The sequence below is a fragment of the Canis lupus genome, chromosome 26 (assembly GCF_048164855.1).
Source record: "Canis lupus baileyi chromosome 26, mCanLup2.hap1, whole genome shotgun sequence".
NCBI lineage: Eukaryota > Metazoa > Chordata > Mammalia > Carnivora > Canidae > Canis > Canis lupus.
In genome coordinates, this window is record NC_132863.1 from 11,228,095 (window position 1) to 11,251,907 (window position 23,813).

Consider the following 23,813-nt stretch of genomic DNA (forward strand, 5'->3'; position numbering starts at 1 on the left):
GAGACACAGGCAGAAGGAGAAGCAGGCTCCATGCAGGGAACCCGATGTGGGACTTAATCCTGGGTCTCCAGGATCAGGTCCTGGGCTGAAGGTGGTGCTAAACTGCTGAGCCACCTGGGCTACCCCTGCATTTCTATTTTAATAGAAATGCATGTTTATTTTTCGTGACTTAGAGGGAAGACATGGAAGAGAAGGAAAAATTTACTATTTAACTATAGTGCTGTATAAAGTAAAAATAGTAATTGTTCACTCTGTTCTTCCACTCTCCTCTCTGGTGGACCCACCTCTTATAGATTTTTCTTTTACTCACTTCTTTCCCTTAAGATGTATAGACAGTTCATACTTTGCATGATAGTACTGGACCATAAAAATGTGCAAGCTGGAAGTGTGTGAAGGGGTCTTAATGACAAAAAAATTACACTTGTTCCGTGACCTTTAAACACTTTTGTTAAAAAAAAAAAAAAAATAAACACTTTTGTTAACATATTAAAAACTCTATTATTGTTCGTTATAAATGTATAGAGAAATGATTAAAAGTAACTAAAATTAAATTTTATTTAGTATACTAATTTGAAACACATTAGAGGCAGTAAGAATTAAAGTGTTTTATTTCTGTGTTAAAAAAACTTACCAGGAGTAGTTTGAAGAGTACTTCTTGTCATAACATGATATGGAGTGAGTACCTTTTTATGTCGTGGTGAATTGTCAAACTCCTTTTCAGTTTTGGATTAGCTTTCAGCATTGTTTTTTTTTTTTTTTTTTTTTTTTTTTTTTTTTTTTTTTTTTTAGCTTTCAGCATTGTATCCTTTGCTCTTTCCATGTTGCAAAATATCTCCCAGAGATTTTTTTTTTCCTTCCTGCCTCTCTCCCTTCCTTCTTTCTCCTTTGGGTATAGTTTATTTATTTATTGAGATATAGTTAACATACAATATTATATTAGTTTCAGGTTATACAACATAGTGATTTGATAGTTCTGTGCATTACTCAGTGTTCACCATGGTAAGTATAGTCAACAACTGTCATCACACATTATATAATATTTTTGATTATATTTCCTGTGCTGTACTTTCATTTTCATGAATTACTTATAACTAGAAGTTTGTACCTCTTAATCCCTTTCCCCTGTTTTGCCCATCTTCTACCCCCCTTCCATCTGGCAACTACGAGTTTGTTCTCTGTATTTATGTGTCTGTTTCTGTTTTTTTGTTGTTGTTCACTTGTTTTTTATATTCTACATGGAAGTGAAATCATATAGTATTTGTCTTTCTCATAGAGTCACTTTAATGTCAAGTTTTTTGCCAATGTCATTTTCTCTGGGACATCTTTGTCCTTTTTATCACAACCACATTCCTTGTTTATGTTAATAAATTTGTCTTCACTAAGTTCCACTGACTGTAGATCTAGAGTATCTTGATGAATGGTGCCAGTGTCAAACATTCCCACTGTCAGCTATTTCCTTATAACTTCATTTATTTTTATTTTATTTTATTTTATTTTATTTTATTTTATTTTATTTTATTTTATTTTATTTTATTTTATTTTTTATTTATTTTATATTTTACTATTTTATTTTATTTTATTTTATTTTAAAGATTTTATTTATTTATGAGACAGTGAGAGAGAGAGAGGCAGAGACATAGGCAGAGGGAGAAGCAGGCTCCATGCAGAGAGCCTGATATGGGACTCAATCCCGGGTCTCTAGGATCAGGCCCTGGGCTGAAGGCGGCGCTAAACTGCTGAGCCACCAGGGCTGCCCAACTTCACTTATTTTTGATTAGAATTTTACTTCCAACATTATCACCCTTTCTTTGCTTCACTTTCATCTTTCTTGGCCAGTCCTTCTTTTGATTATCGTTTTTTTTTTTTTTAAATGTCATATTTATCACTAGGTGACAAAGAAGCAGCACAGCTACATACTTTGCTGTCTGTGCACAGTGACCCATCACTGACAGACTTTGAAGGAAGTGACATGATTGGTTACTGATCATGATGAGCCTCTGATGTTTGTTTACAGAGTGATCTGTGAACTGCAGAGCTAGCAATGAAATCTGTACTTCATGCAACTTATTCATAGTTAATATACCATGGTAACTGAAATTTGAACCATGTTGTTGAGTGACTGATAATATTTAAACTGTGATAACTGACGTTGGTAAATATTGAAACTAGGCAAAGTGAGGACCTTGTGTCTGTAAAGGAACCTGAACTATTTGGCCTGTGGAGGTTCCTTCAGTATGAGTTTTGCTGATCACATATTCATGGTGCTTTTTAGCATGCTTCTCTGTCTTTTCAAATTCCTGCAAATTGGCATTTGGATCTGCCCTAACAATATTGTCTTGAGAACTCACATTGTTAGTATCAGTAATTCTTGTGGTATATGTGATGAAGTGATGACATGTTTTAAATTTATTTTTTGCTTTGTTTTGATAGAAAAAAGAAAAAGTAGTTGTGTTAGTATTAATCTTTATAGTATTTGAGAAAGGAAACCTTTCTTTTGGAATGAAGTGGTTAGCTCATTGACCAATTGCTGTTCTTGACTCATGCCACAGAGCTGACTGACTTGCTACAAAGAGGAGATGCTCACATCAGGAAAACAAACAGACTCAATGTATACCATAATCTAGATTTCATAAATATCAGTTTCAAACAGTTAGCCCTGGATATTACTAGAAGGGACTCTTTTATTCTTACAGTATTAAAAGATGTTGGGGGTATTGTTTGATCTCAACATATTTGATGTCTCGGGCTTTTTTTATTCTTTTCATTTTTCACAAGCATGTTGTTGGAATAGTTTCCATGTTTTTTCTTTAATAACAGTTGAATGTCCATAGAATTCTTTGCCTTCTCTTACCACTTTTACAAAGTAATTTAAGTTTTCAATTAATTTCATTGGTTTTTAGGTAAAGCAGTACTTGTATAGACAGTGGAATGAAAGATAATCAGACCTTTTTCCATTTTGTGAATATCTTTCATTCTTCAATTTCTAATGAACAAGTTGAGAAAATTTTGCAGTGCTTTATACAATGCTGTATGTTCAAAACCACTCTAAAGAGATGCTACAACTTTTAATTTTGTGTTCTTTAGCTACCACATAGGGACATCAAATTGGCCACATGTTTCAGAAAGGAAATGTTGGGCCTTGCTTTGTGTGCTTCATATAAATATATTCTATTCTTTTGAAGTATATTGTGGGTAACATTTTTCTCTTTTATCCACCATCTTGAAATTATTATGTAAACGCTTAACTGTATCATACTAAATCACTGTATTTTTTGGGTGAGAGGTAGGTTAAGATCAAAGAAAATAAATGCACAAAAAACAACATGTTTTTCTCAGATTGTTCTATTTGTACTTGTGTACATGTCTTTCTATAATGTGTATAGGGAAAGGAGTAATTAGTCTTTTATAGAAATTTACTTGATCTGGAATTTTGTTGTGTTTCTCAAGAAGATGGTTAATGCATAGATACGAGTAAACAGAAGAAACTTCTTTGAATTCTCTTTATATGAAGAAAGTAATTTATATATTTAAGCTTTTCATAAAACTGAAAATTCGTTCTGTTAAGTGATTACTTTGAGTTGTGAGTAATGTATTAAAAATTACATTCGCATCATCTAAGATTATCTTGATTACTAGATTAGCCTATAGAATTTACATGTAAGTCAGATACATCAATAACTTAAGTAAATGTATTACTTTTGGGGCTCCTGGGTGGCTCAGATGGTTAAACATCTAACTCTTGATTTTAGCTCAGGTCATGATCTCAGGGTTGTGAGACTGAGCCCTGCCTCGACTCTGAGCTGGGCATGAAGCCTGCTTAAGATCCTCTCTCCTCTCCTTTAGCCCCCACCCCCTCCCTCTAAAAAATGTATTTCATTTAATTAGATTGCCATCACTTGATGCATTTATGTAGGTTATGGAGCCTGATGATCACTATTCCTTTACAGTTTAACTTGATAGGAATTCTTTAAATGTCTGTGGTTTGTTGTACTTTGTGTCAATTCATCAATTATTTCAAATTAAAAATTTCCGACCTTTGATAGCTGGACAATTGCAGTATTTTCCCCCTATTTCCTAAAAGCTTTTCAATTCTCACATAAAGATTCAATAGCTAGTAGATTGGGTTTCTTCCCAAGTCTTTCTTGAACCCATGCCAAGCTATGCCTTAAATCTATGTTGAGTCTCAAAGTTGTAAGTGGGATAAGATTGAAGCAAGAAGTCATTGTTAACAAATCTTAACTGCTGCTTTTATTTTGTAATGAAAGTAACCTGTGGTTAAGGGACTTATAAGTTGGCATCAGATATTGTCAGCCTTATAAATCCTCCCTCAATTTTTAGAATTTAGCAGTTCTGTAGAGTTCCTTTTAAATTTAATGCAGAATTAGTGGAGAGAGAAAAGAGCATTCCTTCATTATCACTGGAATAATCCCAGGTGATCCTGCATATAATGTAGAAATCACCATATAAAAAAGTCCTCCAGTGGATGGACTTTCATTGGGGCTACAGATAGAAGCCTTCCTATAGGAACTGACTTAGGCCATGATATTAAATGCATCTGATTCTAAGTCAGATCTTTTAAATATGTCCTTATATGATATTACCAGCCACTAATGACCTGAGTTGGCCTATTGTAGATGTAGTGATGCTGATACACGTACAGCTGATAAGACCAGCAGAGTAAACCATTATGTGAGAAGACCAGTGTGTATATACATATGTGCACACACACAGCAATTACAGGGGTGTTTTAGGATCAGAAGACAAGAACCAGTGCTTAATTAAGTTGAAGGAGAACTGTCTGTGAGTTGTTAAAGTCTTGATTGGGCTACCTTTTCTGTAATCAGTCTTGAAGATTTTGGTAAACAGATGCCAGGAACCATTTGGAATTTAAGACCTGAAGCTGAGATTACTTGAGGAATTGAGGGAGAAGGGCAGGCTAAGAGATGGGGCATAGTGGACCATGAGTTCTAGTCTAGGTCTGCCATTGACTAGTCCAGAGACCTTGGGCAAACATGGAGCCTTTCTAGACTTTAGTTTTCTCAATATGTAAAGTCAGCATGCTGGACCAGGTGTTTACCATGGTTCTTTCCAGCTTGATAATTCTCTGATCTATTTTCTTCCTTTCTTTAAAAAAAAAATTATTTATTTATTCACGAGAGACACACACACACACAGAGGCAGAGACACAAGCAGAGGGAGAAGCAGGTTCCATGCAGGGAGCCTGATGTGGGGCCTGATCCTGGGACTCCAGGATCAGGACTTGAGTCGAAGGCAGACGCTTAACCACTGAGCCACCCAGGCATCCCTCTGATCTATTTTCAGTAGCAGTGTTGAGTTTGTCCAAAACCCCTTTCTGGATCCTCTCTTTAAAATATTCTTTTTTTTTTTCTAGTATATCCTAAACCTACAGACCATTAGATTTATCTGGGGAATTTTACAACTGTAGATTCTTAGGCTCTACTCTCAATATACTGAATCAAAATCTGTTTGGGATGGATAAGTTATTGGGCCAGCATTTGAGAATTATTGCTTTCTTCTGCCTAATATGTCACAGTGGGCCTAGGAAAACATCTGCTTAGTAATCATTGTTTAAATGAACACAGAACATTCTAGAGGAGTTACAAATACATAACTGTATCCAGTTAATAACTTCATGAGCACATCACTCATTTAGCTCTCCTCCAGGTAGACTAGAGCTCCTTTCTCCCTTCTCTGTGCTTCAGAGTGTGTCTCCCTCTGGGTCATTGTCATTGTCCACAGTCATCTGTTTTAGTTACCATGGTTTCTTAGTTTGGCATGTAATAAGTGCTGAATAAACATTTGTTTAATGAATACATTTTTTGTTTTTTGCTTGTTTTTTTTTGGTATAATTAACCATCATCAAGTCTGTAAATTTTCATCCTTGATGACTGGACAATTGCAGTATCTGTCTGACTTCCCTGCTTCTAGCCTTACTGAGTTCATCTTTGATACTGCATATTATCTATCCCAGGATGCATTTCCTTAAAAATATTTGCATTGGTCCTGTTCTCAAATAAACTTTAATAGAGTCTTTCTGGTTGTAGGTTAAAATCCAACTTTTTAGCCTGACTTTACAAATCCTCTTGAAGTTGGACCCAATCTAGTTTTCTATTATTTTTCTTTGGGAATTATCTTTTTCTCTTACCAAATACATTTGATTTTTCATGAATTTACTGAAAATTCTCACTTCTATATTTTTGCTTATGTCTCTTCTTCATGTAGTAATAATTAATAATAGAATGACAGCCACTTCTCTGCCTACTGAAATTCTAACTAATCCAATTCCAGCTCTAATTTCTTTCTTATACTTAGTGCATATAATGGGCATTCGATAAATGCTTGTTGAATTATCTACACATTTGCCATTTTGAGATTGGTGTATATGGTTATTTTATAATATATATTATGGAGCCGTGAGCATTTTGTTTCTTTATCCTTATCACAGTGCCTAGAAACAGTGCCTTTATTCAGCTAACATTACTAACTTAAACATCTACAAAAGATGATTCTAACATTAATTTTGACAAAGTATAAAATGTTATTTTCTTCAATTTGTAAGCTTTATGGTCTTTCAAGATAAATTTGAATCTATTATTTAAGTGCTTCAAGCATACATTTGTCTAAAATACTGCTTTGCTGTTTACCAGTAAGATTGTTTCTGGAGAATGTAATGAAAAAAGAATATATGAAATATTGTTAATAACATCACTGTACTTCTTTAGTATTGTAGTGATCTGAAGATAATATATAAGTAAGTGAGGGAAATGATTGTGGGGAAATAATACTTTAGAAACAGCCCTCAGTCTCAGCTGACCATTTCAAAGAGGTGTGTCAGGAAGTGCCCACAAGGGGGCGTGCCTATCTAGAGAAAACTTGACCAAGTTCCTTTCCTGTTATGCAGGTAAAAATGTTTTACAAATGCACTGCTAGATCATGTCTTTTTTTCTAGGAAAAAGAATGGACCATCACCACTAGAAATTTTTTTACATGTTCTAGCACCTGTTTATTTTGGTTGTGTGATTTCCTCAGAAGGGATAGGTGGAGATTGCCTTGGAAGCTAAGTTTGTAATGCTGTGATTGTACCTTTTTTTTTTCCCTTCATGTGTTGAGAGCATTTCACTTTGCAAATATTGCCATCTCTTCTGTGGTCATTTTAGGTCATTTGCTCAAGGGATAGGCGGTGCTCCATTTTCATTGTTCTGCTGATTAGTGTATCCTGAGGCTTACGTCGAACTCACCAAGTCACCTTGAGGAGGACACAGGCTTTGAGTGATGTTTCCACCAGAGGGGTCATGGCCTCATGGGATCCTTAGTTTTTCTTTCCAGTTTCTATTTTACCTTTGACTTCAACATTATCGCCAGCAAACATTTATTGAGTCCCCTTTATAAACAGGTTTTTATGTTGGTTTTAGGGAGTAAACAGAGTATATAGCACCCAGGCCCTGACCATTGCATATTTGGTCCAGGGGAATTAAACAATAAAAAGAAATCATACCATGTAGTATGTGCTAGAAAAATGAAGTAATCAGTGAGGGCCATGGGAATTGGTAGGGTGGAGAAATCGCTCTAAAGTCCCTAAGTTTCTCATTGTAGACTTTATGGAAGAGGTGGAATTTAAGCTGGGTCTTGGATAAAGGGTAGGACTTAGGTATTGAGGTAGAAAGACAAAGAATTAGGTTTAGAAGCCTGTAGGTAGAGAAGCTTGGTTGCCCTATAGAGTTTCTACAGGATGGCGGTTTCAAACTCAAATGCTTCTGATCGCCAACTAGGTAGCCTAAATGTGTGAGAAAATCTAGAGAGAGCACATGGTGATACGTGTTTCATTTTAAGGTATTTGGAAAAACAAAACGTGCAACACCAAAATTATACTTTGCTGTTGAAAGTAAACTCTGATTTTGGCAGTTTGTAATCGCTGGTAAGAGCATGACAGTTGATCAGCTTTGACTGTGCACATAATTTTGCAAAGTAAAATAGTCCATAGAGACATTAACTCCACAGTCAGAGTTCTCCCTGAACATTTGTCTACTTTTATTTGCACTAAATGTACTTTGGAGCAAAAGAGGAGAATATATTGAAATATATATAATGGGGCCTATTCTGGTGACTGTTTGCATTAAACACAGGCTTTTAAGTGTTGGGAGTCTGAAAACATTCTTGAGATTAATTTGAATGACATTAAAAATTCTAGGTATAGTACTATCATAATTAGGTTTGGATTGCATTTTATATCCTAGAATATACTTAGGTCCTTTCCTATTCTTTGTGATTCTTGATTTCTCTCTACTTAATAAAATTTTAAGGTATTGAGGAATAAAAGGGAAAAAAAGTATGTGGGCATTTTTTCCTTTCCTTTTTGTTTTTTTAGTATGCTTATCTTTAGTAGGTGAGTGTTTATGATTTTTAATAGTTTATTATTTTATTTTTTTTTTAGTAGTTTATATTTTTGTGGATATATTCACAATTGTATGGTCAAATAGATATTGCTGTACTTAAAAAATCAAATATCAAATAAAATACCTATTATTGTATTATTAAAGTCACTGTTAAATATTCAATCTGGATAGGGTCAAATTTAAAAGGTTAAATGATCCATCCCCATTGTCATGGTGTTTCATTGGCAGGAGTAGACTCCAGATTGTCCAAGTTACCTTCTAGTCCTTTATCTATTATTCCCCACTGCTTTAAGACTCAGTTCAAAGGCCAGTGGAGCTCTGGTATTTAAAATAAAAAGTGTAATTTTATCCAGAGAAGGTAAATGTATGCTCTGAAATGAAAGACCAGAGGTCCAGACCACAGCCAGGTGTTCCTGGAAAGAGCCAAATTGGACAACTAAATTGAAAAAGGTTGCCTGCTCTTATTAAAGAGACTTTGTTGCTGTCTATTTAATTAGCAAGGTTTTAGTTAATTTATTTGGGTGTTTTTTAATCTGCCCAGGTAATGAAGTTCATAGCCTATTAGTGAGTATGCTGGTAGCATGTTGTGCTATCTCTGTCATTGTAGTACTGTGATATACGTGCCTGTATGAAGTGAAACTTCCAAATAATCTTGATTCCCTCCTCCCTTGAACATGTTTTCCAGACGGTGATAACTAAGTTTAAGATAGTCTCCAGTGGAAAAAGCAAAGTTAAAGCTAAAGTGTAATATATGTATTACTTAACAGAACTTTTAGAAAAGTGATTTGGAGTTAGAGAAAGTGAATTGGTTAGTCAAAAATGAAAGAGTGTGATCTGGTGCCAGATGACCCAAGAGGATGAGAGGGCAGTAAAGAAGTGTTGCCAAAAGAAAAACATTGAATGGAAGAGTGTGACCAGTATCAAGACAGATGATTTCTTTATGGATTAAGTGAGTGGGAGAAGGAGGTCTGGACTTTAGTGTGCTTATTATGTGGGCCAGCCAGGGATTTCACAGAGCAGTTGTTTAAGGACATACTTTTGGGAAGGAACCTATTCAGGAGTGTTATGCAAAAGTGTTACGTTTAGGGAAGATCTAAATATAAAATGATTGGAGAGAAATAATTGGAGGAAAACTGTTTTAGATAGGTTGAGTTTGGATCTCATGTCTATATTGAACAAGATGCAATTTTAGAGGGCACAGAGTTTGATTTATTGATGAAGGTCAATTAAAAACTATATGTGATACTTTGTTAGTTGCTGCTTACAAAAGATCCTAGGACAATCCAGCATATAGAGTCTTCCCAGAGAGGGGAGAACCTGTTTCAGGTTGAGCCTTTAGGTGCAAGGGTCTCTTGTGTGGTTTGGGAAGAGATTAAGGGAATCTTTCTGGAGTTACTTGAGGCCTCAGGACTTGAAGAAGGGCAGTATTTTGGTATGTATCAGGGAGGGTGGTAGCTGGGGTATGGGGAGCCACTTTTTCACTGGAGGAAGTGTGAGTGAGGTAATGTCAGTATCTGCTATTATTACTCCAGAGAGCCAGGGCTCTCTTTGGAGGAGAGGGCAGGAGGCCTGGACCTTTGCTGAGATTTAGGTGATACATGGAGAAAATTATTGCCTATCAGATTTAATTTATTCAGTTCATTCAAAAAGCAGTTTTTTCACAGAACCAACTTTACCTTTTTTGGATCTATTTATTTAATGTTTATTGTTCTTTCACCGATTTTTCATCTTCTTTCTGTTTTCTCTTTTCTCTTGTTTATATTAACTTCTTTATTTGGACACTTAGGTCATGTTGTTTTCTAACATCAACATTTTCAGTATAAATTTTTCTCTGTCACTTTTGCTGTATTTCACAAGTTTCAAAATGTTATATTTCTATTCAAATATTTTTATTTCCTTTTTTTTAAAAGATTTATTTATTTATTTATTCAGAGAGAGCAAAAGAGAGGCAGAGACACAGGCAGAGAGAGAAGCAGGCTCCATGCAGGGAGCCCGACGTGGGACTCGATCCCAGGTCTCCAGGATCACACCCGGGCTGCAGGTGGTGCTAAACCGCTGTGCCACTGGGGCTGCCCAAATATTTTTATTTCTATTTAAATTTCTTGTTTGATTCATTAGTTTTAGAAATATTTTTTCTTCTTTAATTTCTAAATTTTGTTTACTTTTATTGACTATAACTTAATTGTATCATAGTTAGCATATTCTATTTGGAATTATTTCTTGAAATTTGTTGTAATTTAGCTTATGATTTTGTGTATGATCCTGTTTTATAAATATTCATATGTGTTTGAAAATAATGTTTCTGTCTGGTGCAGCCACTCTGGAGAACAGTATGGAGGTTCCTCAAAAAGTTAAAAATAGAACTACCCTCGATCCAGTAATTGCCCCACTAGATATTTACCCAAAGATTCAAAGGGGTACCCTGATGTTTGTAGCAGCATTATCAACAAGTGCCAAACTATGGAGAAAGTGCAAATGTCCATTAACTAATAAATAGATAAAGAAGATGTGGTGTACACACACACACACACACACACACACACACACACACACTATGGAATGTTACTCAACCACCAAAAAGATGAAATCTTGTCATTTGCAATGATGTAGATGGAGGTGGAGTACACTATGCTAAGTGAAGTAAGTCAAAGAAAGACAAATACTATATGATCTCACTCATAAGTGGAATTTAAGAAAGAAAACATCTGGGACGCCTGAGTGGCTCCGCAGTTGAGTGTCTACCTTTGGCTCAGGGTGTGATCCTAGGTCTGGGGATCAAGTCTGGGATTGGGCTCCCTGCAGGCAGACTACTTCTCTCTCTGCCCGTGTCTGTTTCTCTCTCTGTCCCTCATAAATAAATAAATAAAATTAAAAAAAAATCTGAACATATGGAAAGGGGGAATAAAAAAAATGGAGAGAAGGAAACAAACCTTTGAGACTCAACAAAAGAGAGCAAATTGGGGGTTGATGGAGGGAGGTGGGTGAGGGATGGGCTAGATGAGTGACAGGTATTAAAGAGGGTACTTGTGTTGAGCACTGGGTATTGTATGTAAGGGATGAATCACTGAATTCTACTCCCTAAACCAATATTGTACTATATGTTAACTAAAATTTAATTAAAAAAAAAAAAAGAAAATAATGTTTCTCCTCTAAATGTTGGGAAAAGAATTCTATGAGTACTTAGGCAATCACACAGCTTGAAGGGGGCAAGACGGTGGAAGAGTAGGGCCCCCAAGTCACCTGTCCCCACCAACTTACCTAGATAACTGTCAAATCATCCTGAAAACCTATGAATTTGGCCTGAGATTTAAAAAGAGAACAGCTGGAATGCTACAGAGAGAAGAGCTTCTAACAAGGTGCTTTTAACAAGGTAGGAAGTGCTTCTAACAAGGTAGGAAGATGGAAAAAAAGAATAAATAAAAAAGAATCCAGTGGTGGAGGGGCCCCCACAGGGAGCCGGGCTAAGGCCGGGCGGCAAGAGCCTTCAGGACAGAAAGCCCCGTCCTGGAGAAGCAGGAACTTTAGCAATCTTCCTGGACGGAAAGGCGCTCGCAGGGAACTTGGGCAGGATCCCAGGAGGGGCAGTGGAGCCTCTAGTTTCCTGGGGTCACTAACAGAGGAAGTGTGCCCCAGGGGAGAGCGCACCACACACCGCAGGTGGAGCGCGGTCAAGGGCTGGAGCGTGTACCCGATGGGGCCCTGGGAGCAGCTCAGGTGACGGCTCTGGGCGGAGGAGGCTGCGTGGCCCTGGGAGCCCGATTCCAGCGGCGCAGGTCCCAGATCCCAGGGCGCCGGGGGACACAGCCCAGGATCCTGCGCTCCCCCCGGGACAGGACAGCAAGGAGACTCCTGCCGCCAGCCCCCCATCCCCCCAGCTGAGCAGGTCAGCGCCCCCCACCCTGAAGCACCTAGGCCAGTGTGGACTGGGACACTACAGTAGTTACTGCAGGAGGTGATGCCAGAGCTGGAGAGCTGGCCACCGCCAGTGGGGTTGTTCCTCCTTGTGTCACCCTGTCCCTGGGAGGGTCGGGGCCACCAGGGAACAGGGGCCTCACAGGAAAAACAGCTCCCACTGAGCCGTGCACCTGGCAGGGGGTGGGGCAGCTCCCCCAGGTACACACACCTGAGAATCAGCACAGCAGGCCCCTCCCCCAGAAGACCAGCTGGAAGGACAGGGGAAGAGCAAGTTCTTGACCAAGCAGCGCTGGAAAGTTCACAGGAAGTCGAGAGACTTATAGTATATAGAATCAGAGGATACCCCTCCTTGTTTTTTGTTTTTTTGTTTGTTTTCCCCCTTTTCTTTTTCCTTTTTTTCCTTCCTTTTTCCAGTACAACTTGTTTTTAGCCACTTTGCATTGAGCAAATGACTAGAAAGAAGAACTCACCATAAAAGAAAGAATCAGAAATAGTACTCTCTCCCACAGAGTTACAGAATTTAGATTACAATTCGATGTCAGAAAGCCAATTCAGAAGCACAATTATAAAGCTACTGGTGGCTCTGGAAAAAAGCATAAAGGATTCAAGAGACTTCATGACTGCAGAATTTAGATCTAATCAGGCCGAAATTAAAAATCAGTTAAATGAGATGCAATCCAAACTGGAGGTCCTAACAACGAGAGTTAATGAGGTAGAAGAATGAATGAGTGACATAGAAGACAAGTTGATGGCAAGGAAGGAAGCTGAGGAAAAAAGAGAAAAACAGTTAAAAGACCATGAGGAAAGGTTAAAGGAAATAAATGACAGCTTCAGAAGGAAAAATCTACGTTTAATTGGGGTTCCAGAGGGCGCCGAGAGGGACAGAGGACCAGAAAGCATATTTGAACAAACCATAGCTGAGAACTTCCCTAACTTGGGAAGGGAAACAGGCATTCAGATCTAGGAGATAGAGAGATCCCCCCTAAAATCAATAGAAACCACTAGACACTCGGACATTTAATAGTGAAACTTGCAAATTCCAAAGATAAAGAGAAGATCTTTAAAGCAGCAAGAGACAAGAGATCCCTAACCTTTATGGGGAGAAGTATTAGGTTAACAGCAGACCTCCCCACAGAGACCTGGCAAACCAGAAAGGGCTGACAGGATATATTCAGGGTCCTACATGAGAAGAACCTGCAGCCAAGAATACTCTATCCAGCAAGGTTCTCATTCAGAATAGAAAGAGAGATACAGAGCTTCCAAGATAGGCAGAAACTAAAACAATATGTGACCATCAAACCTGCTCTTCAAGAAATATTAAGGGGGACTCTGTAAAATAAAGAGGAAGTCCAAGGAAAAAATCCACAAAAACAGGGACTGAATAGGTATCATGATGACACTAAATTCATATCTTTCAATAGTAACTCTGAATGTAAATCCCATCAAAAGGCACAGGGTTTCAGACTGGATAAAAAAGCAAAACCCATCTATTTTTGCTGTCTAGAAGAGACTCATTTTAGACCTAAGGACACCTACAGCCTGAAAATAAAAGGTTGGAGAACCATTTACCATTCAAATGGTCCTCAAAAGAAAGCAGGGTTAACCATCCTCATATAAGATAAATTAAAGTTTATCCCAAAGACTGTAGTAAGTGATGAAGAAGGACACTATATCATACTTAAAGGATCTATCCAACAAGAGGACCTAACAATCATGAATATTTATGCCCCGAATGTGGGAGCTGCCAAGTATATCAATCAATTAATAACCGAAGTTAAGACATACTTAGATAATAATACACTTATACTGGGAGACTTCAACACAGCACTTTCTGTAAATGACATATCTTCTAAGCACAACATCTCCAAAGAAACAAAAGCTTTAAATGATGCGCTGCACCAGATGGATTTCACAGATATTTACAGAACTTTACATCCAAACTCAACTGAATACACATTCTTCTCAAGTGCACATGGAACTTTCTCCAGAATAGACCACATACTGGGTCACAAATCAGGTCTTAACCGATACCAAAAGTTTGGGATTGTCCCCTGCATATTTTCAGACCATAATGCTTTGAAACTAGAACTCAACACAAGAGGAAATTTGGAAGAAATTCAGACATGTGGAGGTTAAAGAGTATCCTGCTAAAAGATGAAAAGGTCAACCAGGAAATTAGAGAAGAATTAAAAAGATTCATGGAAAGTAAGGAGAATGAAGATACAACTGTTCGAAATCTTTGGGATATGGCAAAAGCAGTCCTGAGAGAGAAGTACATTGCAATAGAAGCATCCCTCAAAAAAGTAGAAAAACCTCAAATACTAAAGCTAACGTTACACCTAAAGGAACTGGAGAAAGAACAGCAAATAAAACTACACCCAGCAGAAGAAGAGAGTTAATAAAGATTAGGCAATCACACTTTTTTAAAAAAAGAATTTATTATTCATTCACTCATGAGAGACAGAGAGAGACAGAGACAGAGAGGCAGAGGGAGAAGCAGGCTCCATGCAGGGAGCCCGATGTGGGACTCGATCCCAGGACTCCAGGATCATGCCCTGGGCTGAAGGCAGACGCTAAACCGCTGAGCCACCCAGGGATCCCCAACAATCACACTTTCTAATGTACAATTCAGTTCTTTCTTTCTTTCTTTTCTTCCTTCCTTCCTTCCTTCCTTCCTTCCTTCCTTCCTTCCTTCCTTCCTTCCTTCCTTTTTTTTTTTTATAAGATTTTTACTTATTTATTCATGAGGGACACAGAGAGAGAGAGAGAGGCAGAGACATAGAGGAGAAGCAGGCTCCAAGCAGGGAGCCTGATATGGGACTTGATCCTGGGCCTCTGGGATCATGCCCTGAGTCAAAGGCAAACGCTCAACTGCTGAGCCATCCAGGCATCCCAGGTTCTTCTGTTTCTTACTGGTAGTTGAGAGAAATATATTGGAATATCTCATCATGAGGTATGGTTTGTTGCTTTCTCCTTGTTGATGTGCTTTTGTTTTACATACATTCAGGCTATTCTTTTTAGATACATACAAATTTATAATTACTATATCTCTATATGTGTTGAAGTTAAACTTTTAGCATTTATCATGTAGAGATATTATGTCTATTAATACCTTTTGTCTTAAAACTTATTTTGCTCGACATTAATATAGCTACATTGTTTGGACTGGCCCTTGCTTGACATTGCTTTTTCTCCCATCCTTTTACTTTCAACTTTTCCATGTCCTTATGCTTTAGGTATATCTCTTATAAATAGCATGTAGCCAGATTTCAAAACCCACCCTGACATTCTAATCACATGTTATTGCTATTTTTAAAGACAATATTAGTTTTGATTTACATGCAGTTTTGCCATTTTATTTGCTTACCCATTCATTCTTTAATGCCTGATTGTCCTTCTTGGATTATTATCTTTAAATCTATTTGGGCTGCTCTAATAATATACCATAGACTGAGTGGCTTATAAATAACAGAAATTTGTTTCTCACAGTTCTGGAGGCTGGGAGGTCCAACATCAAGACCCAGGCAGATTTGATGTGTGTTGAGGGCCTGCTTCCTAGATGGCTATCTTTGTGCTGTAACCTCACATGTCAGAAAGGGCAGGGGAGCTTCTTGGGCCTCTCTAGAAGGGCATTAATCCTATTCATGAGGGCCCTACCATCTTTCAGTGCCCCACCTCCTAGTTGCATCATCTTGGCAGCTAGGTTTTCAACATATCAATTTTGAAAGGACATAAACATTCAGGTCATAGCGATTATTTTCCTTCTTTTTGAAGCATATAATTTACTTGTTTATTCATACATCCATCCAACGTGTATTTATTGAATACCTAAGAGATGTGAAGTGCTTTTCTCAGTGCTTAACAAATGGTAGTGAATAAGCTAAACAAAAATTGCTGCCTTTGTGGAGCTTCCTATCTTGTGGGGGGGAGATTGGCAATTTAAATGCCAACATAAATTGTATAGTTTAGAAGATATTGAGATGTTATGGAAAAGAATAAAGTAGAGCCAGGAAAAGGAGATTATCTGTGCTCGTGAGTAGGTGGTAGAGAGGATATAGACAGAGGTTAGGTGTAGTATTAAAAAGAATGGTCCTTCATTAAGTGTAGGTCTCTTGGTGGTAGGTCTCTTAGGTCATTTTACTTATTTACAAATGGCTTCGTTTTATTCTTGTTCCTAAAAGATAATCTTGTGGGGCACCTAGTTCTGGGTTTATAGTTATTTTTCTCTGGGTACCTTGAAGATATACCACGGTCTTCTGGCTTTCATTGGGCGTCTGAACATTGTATCATTCTGTTGTAGGTGATGTTTTCTTTCTAGCTGACTCCTTTCCTTTCTCTGTGGCTTCTGGGAGATCTGGATTCTTATATTTTATCAGTTCTGGGAAATTTTAGCTTTTTCTCTTTCATTATTTTCTCATCTTTATTCTGCCTGTTCCTTCTAGTTGGACAAATGTCAGGCTTTCTCTCATCCATGTGTATTTCTTTTTACGATCTTTCATGTTTTCTATCACCATCCACCCCCACTTAACAATCATCATCAAATGTGTATTAAATGTTATATAAAGCTAAATGTGTTATAGTATACGGACAGAATTAGAAAATTTGTCCATGACTTGATGTTTTGAATTCTTGGTTGTGTGCTTTTAGATAAATATATCAGCTATTGATTTTTTTTAGTAGTAGACCTTGCATGCAGTGCAATGCACATGTCTTAGAGTGTATGATTTGATGAATTTTGACATGTATAAAGCCATGTAACCCATATTACTATCAGAATATAAAACATTGCCATTACTCCAGAAAGTTTTCTCATGCCTCTTCATAGTCAAGCCCGTCTCCCGAGACAACCGCTTTTCTGCTTCTTTTTCACCACAGAGTGGTTTTACCTTTTCTAAACCTTCATATAAATGGGAGCATATATTCTGTACCCTGTTGTGTCTAGCTTCTTTTACTCAGTGTACATCTAAAGGATTACCCATATTGTCATACATATCACTAGTTCCTTTTTGTTTCTGGGCAGTCCTCCCCTATTGCCTATATCATGTTTGTGTACCCATTCCCCTCTTGGTAGGTATTTGGGTTGTTTCCATGTTTTGGCTGTTGGAGTTAGAAGTGCTGTGAACATTTTTCATAAGGCTTTTATTGTACATACTTTGATTTCTCTTGGGTAAATACTTAAGCTTTTTTGCTGGGTGTATATTTAGATGAACATTTAAAAATTTTGATTTAGAATTTAAAAATTGTGGTTAATATTTATTCCAGAAAAATAAGAAGCCAAATTGGATATATTCATCATCATATTTTTAAACCCATATTTGAAGCCATTGAGGTATATTCTTAAGTATTTTGATCAGAGGAATGCAGTTTAATGATCTAATTAATATTATCTCATGGACTTTCTCAGACTTATTGTTAAATTCCTTAACTTTTATTTTTTTATTTTATTTTATTTTTTAAAATTCCTTAACTTTTATTCTGACTCCAGTATATCTTAGGTTTACATTCCTTAACCAGTGGCTCATTATAAGTATAAAGTAATTTTAATTGAACAACATATGAATTATAATAAATATGATTTAAAGCTGCATATATAAAACTACCCTCGTGATTTTTACTATTCAGCTTTGTGATGATTTAAGTCCTGAGTATGTTCATCTGGTCTCTTCCATCACTTACTTATACATGCTCACTCAACATGCATACTGAGGCTCTCAGACTGTTATATTTTGAAGCAAAAAAGCCCATAATTCATTATTTGAAATATTTTAAAAACCATTACTTTTTCTACCTTGAATGTTGCAAGCCTTAGAACACTGTCTAGGTATTGTGCCATATGGAAAACATTGTCCTTTGCTGTCTTTGAGGGTTTGGAATTTTTAGGTGATCGATCCTTTGGAACTTTGTGATGGTATGAATTTATAATTAAAGCTGTAATGTAGATATATTAAAGCACCTTAAAAGCATAGTTAACCTACTTTAGTTTTATTTTGATCTAAAAATGTTTCTGTTAACTTTTGTTGAGTGATTTAGGGGATAAATAACAATTTTCATATAATTTTTTTATGTTTGAAACTAATTTGTGTAGTGCTGCAAAGATATTTAATGTTACTTATTAAAAAAAGAAAATAAAGGATTATTTAAGAATAGACATCTTGACTGTAATTTACAGAAACATTGTTTATAGTATGGGCATCGGAAAGGTGATTTTTCTAATGAGAGAAGAAAAAGGTCATTGGGTATTCTTATATCCAAATTTTCTTTGATTTCAGCCATGCCAGATATATAAGTAGATAATTCTACCTAAATCATACTTTGTTTATACATACCTGATATATTCTAATCCTATGGGGGCCCCACTGTGGGGTTGGTTTGTGGGAGATAGGCATGGAGCCAGATCTAGGTCTCTTAGCCAGAGCTAATTCCATGGTTAGAATACTCAAAGACAGCAAAGCTTTATGCTGCCATTAATGTACTGTCATATAGGGCATAAGTCATCTGCTTTTCTCAAGTAGAAACTCATGCCAATTATAATGCTGTGCATAAACATTGAAAAGGTATATTATGAAGGTTTGTTATCTTTTCAAAAATATATTTGTGTTTTTTATTGGATTAGGATAATCCCACCATATATACCAGTTTCAGGATGGACATATATTTGAGATATTATTTTTGCATTTTAACTATTTGATATCTGAGTAATTCTGTGTAGAAGAAAGACGAGGTTAATGAGATAAGTAACTGATAGATGGTGTCTCTTGGCAGATTTCAGAGTTAGAACACAGATTAGAGGCATAATTTTCTGGTGGGAAGTACCTAAACTTTGTATTAAGGTGTTTATTCCTTTTAAAGTAGTTCATGTGTCACTTAATTTAATTTTACAATAATTGTATAATAGCCATCTCCAGTTTGGAGCAGAGAAAAGTAAAAACTTTTGACATTAAGTCCAACATGATTACTAGTTTATTGGTTACTTGAAGAAAGTTTTATTTCAGTGTTTTCCATGACATGTGCAATCTCTTTGCTAACTTTATATACATGTGTTTATTGTAAGGGGAACTATAGTTTATACAGTTGCTTTTTAGTCACAATTTTATCAAAAAAGTAATGCAAATAGCATGTTTCAGTAGAGGACAATAGGTGCATGTGTACCTATGTGGTGCATGTACTTTTAAGTATTTATGGAGTGTAAGAGCATAATAGTAGCTCTATATAGTAACAGTCATTGTGTGTTTTTTAACCTTTCTAAGATTTCATTTCTATACAAATGAGTTTTGTGAAATTATTATGGCCAAAATATCAGTGTTTATCTTTCACTCAATTTATCTACACTTCATAAAAATGCTTAAATATTACTTCATCATCCTTAAATTTGCCTTTCAGTATGTGAAATCTATGAACTAATTCTTGAATATTTATGAAGTAATTCTGATTTTTGCAGGTGTTGCAGCCCTTAGGAATATGTGGCTTAATTTGGAACAGGATTCTCTATTTTTTGCTTGATTTTTCATTTTTAAAAACCAAGTTACAGTAAATCCACCTATGTATTATATTTTTATATCTTTCCGTTGTTGTTTGGTTAGACATGATAATCCTCATAGTTTATAATATCCTGATTGAAATGCTAAGAGAATTGTTTTATAAGTAATGTGTATCATTGTGTATATGTCATGTATACCCTCATGTATCCTCTTAAAATTCCATTTTACAGAATGCTTGGGCTTAGCCATCACAGTTAATAAAGAGCTAATGAAGAATACCTTTTCTTGACTTTATTGTTAAGGAAAGTATTTTGCAGTTTCTGTTTATTTGTATGAGAGTTGTCTATTTCTAAAAGAGCCATTACGAGACCAGTACTTCAAAATATTTTATAGTATGTTCATTGTGGTATGACCATGGTGATATGCTGCCAGTTGATATTTGAACAGATAGAACTTAAATCTTTTATGCTGACATAATATTAGTCTTAGGTGGTTTAAGTTTCTCCTTTAGCAGATTTGTGTCCATAAAATTATTTGCCTTAAAAGGAGTAGAACAGATGGTTGGCTGATATAATTAATCCTGTAGGATGCTATCTTACCTTGTTTCTCAGGGTGGGGTCTGGGGACCAGCAACATCAGCATTACTGGGGAGGTTGTTAGATGTACAGTTTTGACCAATGCTAGATTACTTAATCAGGATTTGCATTTAACAGATTCTCAGATGATTTGTGTATACATTAAAGTTTGAGAAGGCCCCCTGTAGGAGACATAAGATTTGTCATCTGGATAAGGAACAAACACTTCTCTATTTGAAGTTGCAAGGGTATAAAGATTTAGGAATTATTTCTTAGAATAATGAAACAGATGTTGCCCCTTTACATTTCTCTTTAGGATTATTCATTTTTTTCCCCTGGAATAAAATGTGTCTAATGCAATTCTTTACTTTCATACTTTCATCTTACCTACCAAAGAAGATAAATTTTACTTCTTCCATACCAAATGAGCAAACCCAGTTATTGTTAAGTCTTCCCTAAGATTGTGGCATCCTCTGGATTTGCATAAAATTGAATCTTGTGAAAGGAGATGGAAAACGGAGGCCCTGATGTTACAATTGCCGGGCATCTATCATCACTTGTTTTTCTTGTGTCTGTGATATCAGAGATGCAGACATGCTTTATTTCCTCCTAACTGAAGAATAAGTATGCCCAAATGTCTGCTGTGTGCAAAATGGAACAGTGGTCAGACCTTTACTCAGAGAGTTTACAGTCGGGATAAGGAACTATCCTTGAATGTCAGGTATTCTCCCACCTGCAGAACTGTGCTGTTCTGGGATATGGCCTTATGGATCCATTGGCCAGACATCCCCTGGCTGTGGTTAAAAGGGAGAGGGGAAATAAAGGACTTATTTGAGGGATCCCTGGGTAGCGCAGGGGTTTGGCGCCTGCCTTTGGCCCGGGGCGCGATCCTGGAGACCCGGGATCAAGTCCCACATCGGGTTCCCAGTGCATGGAGCCTGCTTCTCCCTCTGCCTGTGTCTCTGCCTCTCTCTCTCTCTGACTATCATAAATAAAGAAGTAAAATATTAAAAAAATAAATAAAGGACTTATTTGAGCCAGTTACATGTTTTCTAGTAAAATAAGTAATGTCGCAGTGTATCAGTATATTTAAGAGGAGTTAGAATGTAGAGCAATGTAAATGTCTAGATGTACCTTCTCCTAACAGACTTCATGTAATATTTGTTGAGGCATACTCTGCCTTTGGATTTTTCAATTTGCTTGAAATAAAAATCTTTTGCTTGCATTATGTCTCCACCACTTCAGAACTCTCTTCAATGCCTGAATATGTAATTTCAAAAACTTCTTAGCTAGGGATCTCTCAGTACAAATGAAGTCTTGCTCAGTAGTATGGGCAATAAACTACACAGGAGGAGGCGCTGGTCTTGTTGGGTTTGGGGTTGTCCCTGCCTCCTTGTGGAAGTCTTGGTTTCTGGGCCACAGTTTAAAACCCAGTACCCTAGAGTGAGAACACTGCAATGACTACTGTTAACCTACAGACCTGCAGTAGCCTCTCTTGTTAATATATACAAAGAGATTTTTTTTTTTAATGAAACTCTTTTCCTGTTTTCCATGATTCTCATTTTTATCCAGAATTGTAAAGTTTGTCTGTCTTGCACAGGTGACCCAGAAATCTTTGACTAGGAGCAGCTGCTAGTAGTCAATACATGCGAAAAGCCTTAAACTTGTGGACCTGGGACAAGACACAGAAATGCAAAGATGCCTCCCAGGAATGTATAGTTTTCTACTATATAGTTGGCAAGCATATTATTAATACAACAGAGAAAGGCGGTGGCCATAAATTTCTCACAAGCAAGGAACAGTAAAAGAAAATTATTGCATAGTATACTTCAAGAATGTAAAGGCCATTCTGTTCATTTATTGTCCTGAATATACTGCTTACTTTTTAGAAATTTGTATATAATATTTAAAAATATACTAATGCATTTATTGGTTCACTTATGCCATAGGTCTTTTCCTCTTACAGATTTTCAGTCACGAACTTAATACTGGAGATTAGGGAGACACCGCAATACACTAATTTATAGTAGATGGTGTTTTCTCTTTCTCCCTTAGAAAGGCATGCTAGGCTTATTATTAGAGAAAAGCGACAAGACACCTTTTGCTCAAGATTTTTCAGTAGAAAATACATTTTGACTTGAACAGGGTTTTAGTGGCAACTTGATAATAGATGATTTTAGGAGTTTGCTGAATTATGTCATGATTGTACTGAGAAGTGCTATGTGGTCATATCAAACTGTGACACACTTTGCATAGTGAGTGCTCATGCCCTGCTTGCTCTCCAGGAGAATGACGCAGGCACTTTGGACACAGTGGGCGCCGTAGTGGTGGACCACGAAGGCAACGTTGCTGCTGCTGTCTCCAGTGGAGGCTTGGCCTTGAAGCATCCAGGGAGAGTTGGACAGGTAAGTCATTACGGGGTTTTTAAAAGAGCTTTTTCAATTTAAAAACATGGTTTTTAAAAGAGCTTTTTCTAGCTCACCATTTTTTTAAGCCAGTAGAAACATTTTTTCTTTAGGAAAAAAAAATATTACTGTGCGTGTTTGTGTGTGTGTGTGTGTGTGTGTGTGTGTTGTTTACATTTATGTAATAAAAATAATCAAGTACCTTTTCTAGATTCTAAAAAAAAAAACCCAAAACCTTTCTCATAGTAAGAGTTCTTTTTGATCTTTACAATTAGTAACACTGTGTTTTGTTACTTCCAACAGGCTGGGTATTGGGTATTTAGTAGACAATCAAAAAATAGGAGTTGATACTCATTTTCTTTCTTTTTAAAAATTATTTATTTATTTATTCATGAGACACAGAGAGAAAGAGAGGCAGAGACACAGGCAGAGGGAGAAGCAGGCTCCATGCAGGGAGCCTGACATGGGACTTAATTCTGGGTCTCCAGGATCAGGCCCTGGGCTGAATGCAGTGCTAAACCGCTGAGCCACCCGGGCTGCCTCTCATTTTCTCTCTTTGCAAATGAGACTTTTCTTTTCTTTTCTTTTCTTTTCTTTTCTTTTCTTTTCTTTTCTTTTCTTTTCTTTTCTTTTCTTTTCTTTTCTTTTCTTTTCTTTTCTTTTTTTTCTTTTCTTTTTTTTCTTTTCCTTTCCTTTCCTTTTCTTTTCTTTTCTTTCTTTCTTTTCTTTTTTCTTTCTTTTCTTTTCTTTTCTTTTCTTTCTTTCTTTCTTTCTTTCTTTCTTTCTTTCTTTCTTTCTCTCTCTCTCTCTCTTCTTCTTTCTTTCTTTCTTTCTTTCTTTCTTTCTTTCTTTCTTTCTTTCTTTCTTTCTTTCTTTCTTTCTTTCTTTTTCTTTTTTTCTTTCTTTCAAGACATGCTCAGTCAGCCTTCCTCTGAGTTCCTGATGAGGACCGGGGCAAATGTTGTACACTGTATACAAGAATCTTGGGGTGGCTGGGCCAAGACTCCTACAATGTCATTCTCTGTA

The 23,813-nt window shown here is 36.6% G+C and overlaps 1 protein-coding gene across 8 annotated transcripts in view; it reads left to right on the forward strand.

The window, feature by feature from the left end:
* The window catches only part of TASP1 (taspase 1), a 315,899-nt gene that overhangs the window by 84,252 nt on the left and 207,834 nt on the right, over positions 1-23,813 (forward strand). For all 8 annotated transcript variants that reach the window (XR_012018238.1, XR_012018237.1, XR_012018239.1 and 5 more), the window contains one exon: positions 22,668-22,787. Coding sequence is in view for 5 of the 8 variants with exons in the window: in XM_072800051.1 (XP_072656152.1) it covers positions 22,668-22,787 (120 nt within the window). In the remaining 3 variants the exon portion in view is untranslated. The remainder of the gene's footprint in view (positions 1-22,667; positions 22,788-23,813) is intronic.